At 40.2% G+C, this 10,334-nt stretch overlaps 1 protein-coding gene across 1 annotated transcript in view; it reads right to left on the reverse strand.

Moving 5' to 3' along the window:
• Positions 1–875: 875 nt before the first annotated feature.
• LOC144977685 (short transient receptor potential channel 7-like) overlaps positions 876–10,334 on the reverse strand; it is a 35,821-nt gene continuing 26,362 nt past the window's right edge. The window contains exons 14-17 of the mRNA XM_078923133.1: positions 10,024–10,269; positions 8,355–8,468; positions 7,541–7,604; positions 876–2,630 (exon numbers count right to left, since the gene is read on the reverse strand). Of these exons, the coding sequence (XP_078779259.1) occupies positions 1,783–2,630; positions 7,541–7,604; positions 8,355–8,468; positions 10,024–10,269 (1,272 nt within the window). The 3' untranslated portion in view covers positions 876–1,782. The remainder of the gene's footprint in view (positions 2,631–7,540; positions 7,605–8,354; positions 8,469–10,023; positions 10,270–10,334) is intronic.

The raw sequence follows: 10,334 nt of genomic DNA on the forward strand, positions 1-10,334 counted from the left end.
ACTGAGGTCATCGTTATTGCTTTTTGCCATCCCCATTTATGAGTAATTCTCACTAAACTGTATTATAACAGTTCAATGTTACACATAGTTTTGTGTGTTGGTCCGTTATACGTCCGGATGGCAATGTTGTGAACTCCTTAGCCAAGCGCATACTATCAATAAAAGGACGTCATAAGACAACTCCTGGTGTCAGGCTAAAGATAGAACGAAATTGATGTCACTCAGTTCTTCGTTATTGTTTTTAGCCAGCCATTTTAATGATTGGATCTCACTAAATTCTTTCGACCAGAGACTATAGATAGTATGCGCTTGGCTGAATAGCTCACAACATTGTCATCCGACTGTAAAACGGACCAACAAACAAAACTATGTGTAACCTTTAACGTTTTTATAGTCTGGTTAATACAGTTTAGTGAGAATTACTCATAAACGCGGATGGCAAAAAGCAATAACAAAGACCTGAGTGACGTCAACTTCATACAATCTATATAGATTTTAAGGTTACACATAGATATATGTATATACATATGTACATTATATCCACCTGGCGGATGTTGTGAGTATTTTAGCTACATGCATAGCATTCTTTAATCGATAGTATGCGCTTGGCTAAGAAACTCACAACATTGCCATCCGCAAGTATAACAGACCAACACACAAAACTTTGTGTAACCTTGAACGTTTATAGGTAGTTCGAAATTGACGTCACTCGGGTCTTTGTTATTGTTTTTTGCCATCCGTGTTTATGAGTAATTCTCACTCAATTCTCACTGCATTGCGCTTTCCTGTTTTTGATGACAACCAAAAACTACCTGAAATTCCAACCAGACAAAACAGCAATTTAGAACAGCATTCAAAAGGTCAATACGCAGGAATCGAGTATTATCAGCTCATTTATTTCATAATCAGGCATTTCTTGTCCAGTCGAATCCTCATTAAGTCAACACTCATAAAGTCAACTTCTGCTTAAAGTCAACACTCATAAAGTCAATTTCTGCTTAAAGTCAACACTTATTGTTGATCCCAAATGTTCTGTTCTTTATCTAACTGTGTTCCATTGAAAACGGATGACGTCAACTTAACATAACTCTCTCCATTCTGGCCATTTTCAGTATTTTCCAAACTGTCATGCCTACCCTAAAATCCTGCTGATCATAATTTTGTTTGCAAAACAAGCTTTATAAGACAACACTAAGTAATTATTAATTAAACAAAGATTATTCTTCAAATTTGTGATACACAAAATAAATCTGAGCAAAAATAAAAATGTCGTCAGAAATGTGACGATTTTCATGTAGTTGGTGAAGAGAGGGTCAAAACGTAGCCATCGTTATGTTATAGCCTGACACTGAAATCCAAAAGGACTGGCAGTTTGACGTCATTATTTGGTCAGTATCAGCGTAGCCATCGTTATGTTATAGCCTGACACTGAAATCCAAAAGGACTGGCAGTTTGACGTCATTATTTGGTTAGTATCAGCGTAGCCATCGTTATGTTATAGCCTGACACTGAAATCCAAAAGGACTGGCAGTTTGACGTCATTTTTTTTGGTTTTTGTACCGCCTAGTGAGTTGTCGTTAGTAGTGCTCATGGAAACAAGTTATTTCATTCGTTGAACTATTGAATACAACTCACGATTTGTTTTCTTTTGTGGCCAAAGACTGGCATTTTGACGTCATTTTTTTGGTCAGTGTCAGGCCATAACTTTACGAGGGCCACGGTCAAAGTCATCCAATATTTCTTGTGTGTCGGCGTTGGCTTTATCAGGATTCCGCTGTATTTCTAACTTTCATCAGAGTGATGTCCCTTGCCATGGTCTTTAAAACTCACTTTTCTATCTCTTGTAGTCTTCCTCTCGTTCTTGACCACCACATTGTTTTCATCGAATTCTACCTCTTCCGGGTCAATGACGTAATCAATGATATCATCCAAAATACTTCCACCGTCATCGTCCATTTCATCTGCCTCTTCCAAACCATCACAGCATTGGCTTCCTCTTTCCTCACGCCCTAGAAGTTCATCGTCTCCAGATTCTCCCAGACCATCAACACCATAAGGAGCATCTCTACTGCTTGTTAAAGAACCTCCATCCTTCCCGCCCAGTTGTTTGTGCTTCACAGTCAGGGGTGTCTCCTCTTTGGTGACGTCACTCAATTGTATGCGCTTAAAAGTCGGATGCCTCCTCTTTTTAGCAACGTCTTCAGACTTTACCTTTATTTCCTGAACAACACGTTTGCTTTCCGAATCGACAGCAAGAGGAGTTCCATCTAAATCATTCGAACAACTTGAAATAGAATCATCCACATGTTTGGAATATTTCAAATTTGAGTTATTTCCCTTTTCACTTCCATTTTCATGTATGACAGCATCCTCTTGATTCATTGTCATCTCAATATCTTCTTCAGGGATTATATTATTTTCATCAATCTCTTCTCCCCACCAATCCATCGAGGCGCACATCGAAGCAAGTTCATTCGTGTCAAGGTCGCCGTCGGCCATCTTACTAAGGTCAAGGGCGATACTGTTCATGGATTCTGTTGCGATGATGAGATTTTCATCCTTCTGTCTGCAGCTGGTGAAGATTTCACTTTTCATCGAGTCTATGGAACTGCGAAGCTCGTCAGCGTTGCCTGGAAACGGAAAGAAATTGAAAGGAGTTTATGATTTCAACCGTGTATTTTAATAATGAATAAAAGTTGAAATCAACTGTTATGATCTTTAAAATGTGACCCACAGTCCCAAAGTTGTATTATGTCGGGTCGAATTACTTACTTATTCTCTTGGTTCTTCGGTGGAACATAAGGCGCCAACAAAGTTCCTCCAGGCATCTCTGCCCTGGGCCAGCCATCTCAGCTCATTCCATGTCTTTCCAGCCTGTTCTATCTCCTCTACAACGGTCCTCCTCCAGGTGCCCAATGGTCGAATTCATTGCTGGAAATTGAATCTAGAGCCACAGACATCAAACTTTAGATCAACTCCTCTTCGCTGTGGTGGAGAATAATTACAATGGCCTGCCGGGGAAGCGTGGTAAGCTGGACGGTCGTTGAGTCGTACCCAAAAGGTACCGAGTTCGATTACTTGCCTTGAGCAAGTCACCTATCCCTAGCTCTCTGCGGCTAATGCCTTAGTCATTCCAGTCTTCCCTTGGAATAGACCCTGAAGACAAATTTCCCCTTGGGGATGAATAAAGGGAATTTTATTTTATTTATTTATTGCAAAATCTCAAAAGTTCGCATATCCGTTCAGATTCTAAATTTACTTCTTTTTTTTAAATCCAATTTATCCCAACATAATACCTTGTAAAGACGGTGGGTTACAAAATAATTATTTTCGTAGTCACTGGTTGATTTCAAAATATTATCCTGCACGGTCAGTCGGTAATGAGGAGGTCTTAGGTTCGATCCCCATTCGAGGCAGTCTGATTGAATTAAAGGAGAGATTAATTAATATAGTAAACCCCAAATGATAAATTATTTTTCCGGATGTATTATGATACCTTTCTCAATAGATAGAATGAAGTTGACGTCACTCGGGTCTTTGATATTGTTTTTTGCAATCCACGTTTATGAGTAATTCTCACTAAACTGTATTAACCAGACTATAAAAGTTTATGATTACACAGAGTTATGTGTGTGGGTCCGTTATACTTCCGGATGGCAATGTTGTGAGTTTCTTAACCAAGGGCATTCTATCTATAGTGGCATTATGCCTGATATAAGGAAAAATGGCATTACCTTTAGACCAACGTACACATAATATGTTCAGGTCTGATAACCGATCACATTGATGGCCTTGATTTAACATTGTTGCTATGGACATTGTCTTGCGTGGGTTTGAGAATGTTTCTATTTCAACAACGATGAATAGATAACGATTTGGATTGCCAGACCTGCATATGACGTACACGTGTTCGAATGGCATCAATACATATTTTAAAGTGGTCCGTCAGACCCATCGAACCCATAGGGCCGGAGTTTATCCCGGTTTCTATAGCGTGAAACGGACAATAGCAATTGATTCGTACCCAAAAGGTACCAGGTTCGATTACTTGCCTTGAGCAAGTCACCTCTCCCTAGCTCACCGCGGCTAATGCCTTAGTCATTCCAGTCTTCCCTTGGAATAGACCCTGAAGACAAATTTCCCTTGGGGATGAATAAAGGGAATTTTATTTTATTTATTTATTGCAAAATCTCAAAAGTTCGCATATCCGTTCAGATTCTAAATTTACTTCTTTTTTTAAAATCCAATTTATCCCAACATAATACCTTGTAAAGACGGTGGGTTACAAAATAATTATTTTCGTAGTCACTGGTTGATTTCAAAATATTATCCTGCACGGTCAGTCGGTAATGAGGAGGTCTTAGGTTCGATCCCCATTCGAGGCAGTCTGATTGAATTAAAGGAGAGATTAATTAATATAGTAAACCCCAAATGATAAATTATTTTTCCGGATGTATTATGATACCTTTCTCAATAGATAGAATGAAGTTGACGTCACTCGGGTCTTTGATATTGTTTTTTGCAATCCACGTTTATGAGTAATTCTCACTAAACTGTATTAACCAGACTATAAAAGTTTATGATTACACAGAGTTATGTGTGTGGGTCCGTTATACTTCCGGATGGCAATGTTGTGAGTTTCTTAACCAAGGGCATTCTATCTATAGTGGCATTATGCCTGATATAAGGAAAAATGGCATTACCTTTAGACCAACGTACACATAATATGTTCAGGTCTGATAACCGATCACATTGATGGCCTTGATTTAACATTGTTGCTATGGACATTGTCTTGCGTGGGTTTGAGAATGTTTCTATTTCAACAACGATGAATAGATAACGATTTGGATTGCCAGACCTGCATATGACGTACACGTGTTCGAATGGCATCAATACATATTTTAAAGTGGTCCGTCAGAGCCATCGAACCATAGAGCCGGAGTTTATCCCGGTTTCTATAGCGTGAAACGGACAATAGCAATGGCCTGCCGGGGAAGCGTGGCTAAGCGGTACTGTCGTTGATTCGTACCCAAAAGGTACCAGGTTCGATTACCTGCCTTGAGCAAGTCACCTCTCCCTAGCTCACTGCGGCTAATGCCTTAGTCATTCCAGTCTTCCCTTGGAATAGACCCTGAAGACAAATTTCCCCTTGGGGATGAATAAAGGGAATTTTATTTTATTTATTTATTGCAAAATCTCAAAAGTTCGCATATCCGTTCAGATTCGAAATTTACTTCTTTTTTTTTTAATCCAATTTATCCCAACATAACACCTTGTAAAGACGGTGGGTTACAAAATAATTATTTTCGTAGTCACTGGTTGCTATCCTTTTCATGAGATGCTAGTCTTTCGCAAAGTACTTTCCGCCAAATCTAACAGACTCAGCTACCCATTCACTCCTGGGTGAACAGAGAGGTCAGAAAAATCTCGACTGCCCCCGGGATCGATCTCTGTCCCTTTGCGTGTGAAGCGAGTGCTCTACCAACTGAGCTATCGGGACCCCAATACCTATTTTTAGACCTTTGAAATTATAACCAAATTATTTCCTCCTGGGTTATTTCATTTTTTTCGAACATAAAATCGAATCGAGTTGAAATTGTTTTTTCTGAATGAGTAATTTCAATAATTCTCCAGCGATAGTGATTTTCTTTTGAGAGAGGATCAGGAACACAAGGAAGTTATAATATTAGTAAGACATTGATGTTTGTGTCGGGTGTGTGTGTGTGGGGGGGGGGGGGGGTTGATGATTGTAAGTGTAAGTATGTTTTGTTAAATCAACAGGATTTTCTGTATTTGATTGTTATGCTTTTGTTTGTTTGTTTTTTTTTTTTGTTTTTTTTTTTTTGTTTATTGTTCGTTTTTTGGGAGTTTTTCTTTTGGGAGGAGGGGTTTGTTTTTGTCTTTTTTGTGTGTGATTTTATGGGTTTTTTTCGGTTGTTATTTTTGTTTTACCGGGCAATCCGAAATGCTAAAGATTTTTTCTAAACCCAAAATGCGTTCAAGACAGTAAAACTAACGTTAAAATTGTTGCATGCTGGAATCAAAATAAAATGTAAAAGAACAAAGAACTGCGATCCTATGGTTGAGAGTTCCGTTCATGTGCATCTTGTAGAATGTTAGAAAGAAATCACAACTTGTTTCCCATTGTATTGTACAGAGCTTTAGAATGTCCGACATTATTCGTCGTATGACTAATATCTAATGAAGACATGAAGGAGCAGGCACCAGTGGAAGATAAAGATCTCAACAAGTGGGTATAAAAGGTGACCGACAACGCAAGAAAGAAAAATACAACAACAAAAAAAACCTTCCCAAAAATCAGTCGTCCTCGACTGGGGATCGAACCTCAGACCTTCTGATGACCGGTCAGACGTGCCCCTTTCATACAAACCTTGTTCATATCTTTATCTTATGACTAAAAACGTCTCGGCAACACTGACAGCAAGTTTTATTATGATTATGTTCAAAAAAAAAAAGTTATGCGTAAACAGTGTAACGAAGGGAGATAACTCTATGAAATATTGTTATTTAATACGGATTATTTCCCCTGTTTATCACTACTGAATGGGAAGCAGAAGTAAGTCTTGATGTCACACCTTCTACTCTACAGGTTCCAAAGTCATTGGACGTGTGTTTTGTAACGAGTCTTTGAGATGACTAATAATGACTAAGTTACATATTGAATCATAATGAATGTGACATAACTATTTCAGGGGCAGGATGTATAGGGAATGAGATTAGCGGAAGAGTAGCGTCCCTTGATTAGACGTCACCCATAGTCTGTGACGTCACCGGCGGAAAAGTTATTAGAGAGAGAACGTCATGTTGGTTGTGCGCATGCGTCTCTCGTCCTGCGAGATACCCAGTGACAGCTGGGTGGACAGGGGGGTTTGAAAAAATCTCCACTGCCACCGGGATTGATCCAGCACCCTTGCTGTGTGTGAGGCGGGATTGATCCAGCACCATTGCTGTGTGTGAGGCGGGATTGATCCAGGACCCTTGCTGCCTGTGAGGCGGGATTGATCCAGGACCCTTGCTGCGTGTGAGGCGGGATTGATCCAGGACCCTTGCTGTGTGTGAGGCGGGATTGATCCAGGACCCTTGCTGTGTGTGAGGAGGGATTGATCCAGGACCCTTGCTGCGTGTGAGGCGGGATTGATCCAGGACCCTTGTTGCGTGTGAGGCGGGATTGATCCAGGACCCTTGCTGTGTGTGAGGCGGGATTGATCCACGACCCTTGCTGGGTGTGAGGTGGGATTGATCCAGGACCCTTGCTGTGTGTGAGGCGGGATTGATCCAGGACCCTTGCTGCGTGTGAGGCGGGATTGATCCAGGACCCTTGCTGTGTGTGAGGCGGGATTGATCCACGACCCTTGCTGGGTGTGAGGCGGGATTGATCCAGGACCCTTGCTGCGTGTGAGGCGGGATTGATCCAGGACCCTTGCTGCGTGTGAGGTGGGATTGATCCAGGACCCTTAATGTCAAGATATTTTCCCTATTGTTCTTTATCTTGTTCAGAGTTTGTAAAAAATTCCCTCACCTCGATCTTCGTGTTGTCTTTGGACGTCCATGATGTATCGATGGACGATTCTCTGTAGAACTTCCTGGAGATGATTATTGGAGTCAAATGGGAAATGTATTAGACGTGAGGATACGTTGTAATGTGCAAGAAGTGAATAGACAGATGGATGAATAGATAGAAGATGATAAAGGTGTATTAAAACGTGTTGAAATGAAAATTGATGCCAGGCTACATCATTTGAAAGATTTTATTTGAAGTGTTATTTATTCCTCGTGAAAGTTAATTTCTTGATTGTTTTTTAATAGTCAACTATAGCGATTACAATTGTTATCGCCCAAAAATTACGAAATTCTAAATTTTCAAGTCAGTAGGTCGACAGAGGTAATATAAGATGGACTTTATTTATCCACTTCTGGAAATTGACATTGGGAATTGCGTTAGACTAATGAATGTCTGGAAATAATAAAGCAAATATACAATAAAAAGGAAATACAATCACATAGAAGTAAACCAACAAAAAGCTAAACAAAACTAAAGGCATTTCTCATACTTCCCAATTTCTCTCTCTCCCTCTCTCTCTCTCTCTCTCTCTCTCTCTCTCTCTCTCTCTTTCTTTCTTTCTTTCTTTCTTTCTCTCTCTCCCTCTCTCTTTCTCTGTCCCCCCCCTCTCTCTCTCTCTCTCTTCCATTTACTCACTCCTTCAGGCACAAACACACACTCACACACACGCACAGACAAACTAACAATCGTTCTTCTTCTCTCATATCACCCTATTTCCGTACCTATTTATTATCTATAATTACGTATAATATATTCACAGAAGCAACCGTACCTGATAAACTGTAGCTCTAGTGGAGAGAGCTCTGATTTTCTTGCTGGCGGTTTGGATTGAGGGCTGCCTGTGGATGGTGTCCAGCTCTGTGGGGTCGTCCCGGACAAATCGGTGCTGGGAAACATTGGGAGAAACAAAGCCAGGTGTGAGAGACGTGTTATTATGCGGCTGTGAGGACCGTGTGGTATGACACTCGCCTTCGGATCAGAAGGTCCAGGGTTCGAGACACGCTCTGAACGGCGCATAGTTGAGTTCTTGTAAAAGGCTCTTTACTCACATTTTCTCATCGTACCCAGGTATAAAATGAGTACCTAGCCGTTAACAGCGTTGTGTTTGTCGGAAACACCTGCAATATCGCCTAACAGGCGTCATGTATCGTCCATATGTTAAATGTTGCTATTGGCTGGGGAGAACTTGTAAAGCGCTTTGGGCACATTTAGTGGATATTGCGCTATACAGAAAGCTCAATCTTCATTGCTTTGTGACCCGGAAGATCCCGAGTTCATCCCCAGTATCATATATTACCCCTGGGCAAGATAATGTTCACGCAGTTTGCTCATTTGGACTCCAATGGTGATTCATGCTCATTTCGACTCCAATGGTGGTTCATGCTCATTTGGACTCCAATGGTGGTTCATGCTCATTTGGACTCCAATGGTGATTCATGCTCATTTGGACTCCAATGGTGATTCATGCTCATTTGGACTCCAATGGTGATTCATGCTCATTTGGACTCCAATGGTGATTCATGCTCATTTGGACTCTAATGGTGATTCATGCTCATTTGGACTCCAATGGTGGTTCATGCTCATTTGGACTCCAATGGTGGTTCATGTTGAATTCAAATATTTGATGGATTATTTATTTTCCTTTGTGGAAAACCTGGACGACGGCATCAAAATGATTTTCTTTAACTAATTAACTGGCGAGTCCCAGGTTTGAGAGTTTTTTGTCAAGATGAAGGTCAGTTAAATCAATCGATATTTGAGGGACGAGTTTTCTGACCAAATTTTTAATTACCCTTTTTTAACCAAAGTACGACAGTTAACGGGTTTCAGTAAAAATGACAGCTAATAAAAGAAACCCAATGTCCGGCTATGTGGTCTGGGGTCTTATTGTATGACACTCGCTTTCGGATCGGAAGGTCCTGGGTTCTACACCTTGCTCGGCGCATAGTCGAGTCCTTGGAAAAGACTCTTTACTCACATTCTCTCGCCATACTCGGGTGTAAAATGAGTAACTGGCCATTAATAGCGTTGTCTCTGTCGTAAAAAATTGTAATATTATCGGCTAACAACATTATGTCTCGTTCTATATGTTATGTATTGCTGTTGGTCTGGGACCCGTTGTAAACCGCTTTGAGCACGATGAGTGGGTATTGCACTATATATTTTATGCCTATATTTATATATATAAACAAAAGCCATGAAATAATAGTGCTCAACATTTTGATAAATGGAGCTATTTATATAATATTTCAAGTATAATTATGATCAACTTCTACAATACTATTAATTCGAGCATTCGGTCTCATAGGACTTCCTTTGAGAGTGTATGCTCGAAACAATATTGTAGAAGTTGATCATATATATATATATATATATATATATATATATATATATATATATATATATATATATAATCTCAAGCTCAGTGTTATATCAAGTACCTTGATTTTGTCTTTGGTAGACTTGGTGGAGATTATGGCAGGCCGTCTCTTTTCGGAGTAACTCTTCCTGACCTTTTGTATATTGTGTTGACAAGGACGGCGATCTTTGACACTCTTAATGCCCTGACCGATGATCAGATGTATGATTTCAAGAATATTCAGGGGCACAGGGAGTAATCTCCCCTCGGAGATGTAGTCCATATACAGGGAGCTTCGAGCAAACTTCCATTCAACGTCTTCGTCAGCCTGGTAGAATAAAGAAAAAACACTTCGTGACATCAAACCCTCCACTCCTAAATCCTCGGGGTGTG

The sequence above is a fragment of the Berghia stephanieae genome, chromosome 7, assembly GCF_034508935.2.
Source record: "Berghia stephanieae isolate SIO BIC M18660-M18661 chromosome 7, UCSD_Bste_1.3, whole genome shotgun sequence".
NCBI classification, from domain to species: domain Eukaryota; kingdom Metazoa; phylum Mollusca; class Gastropoda; order Nudibranchia; family Aeolidiidae; genus Berghia; species Berghia stephanieae.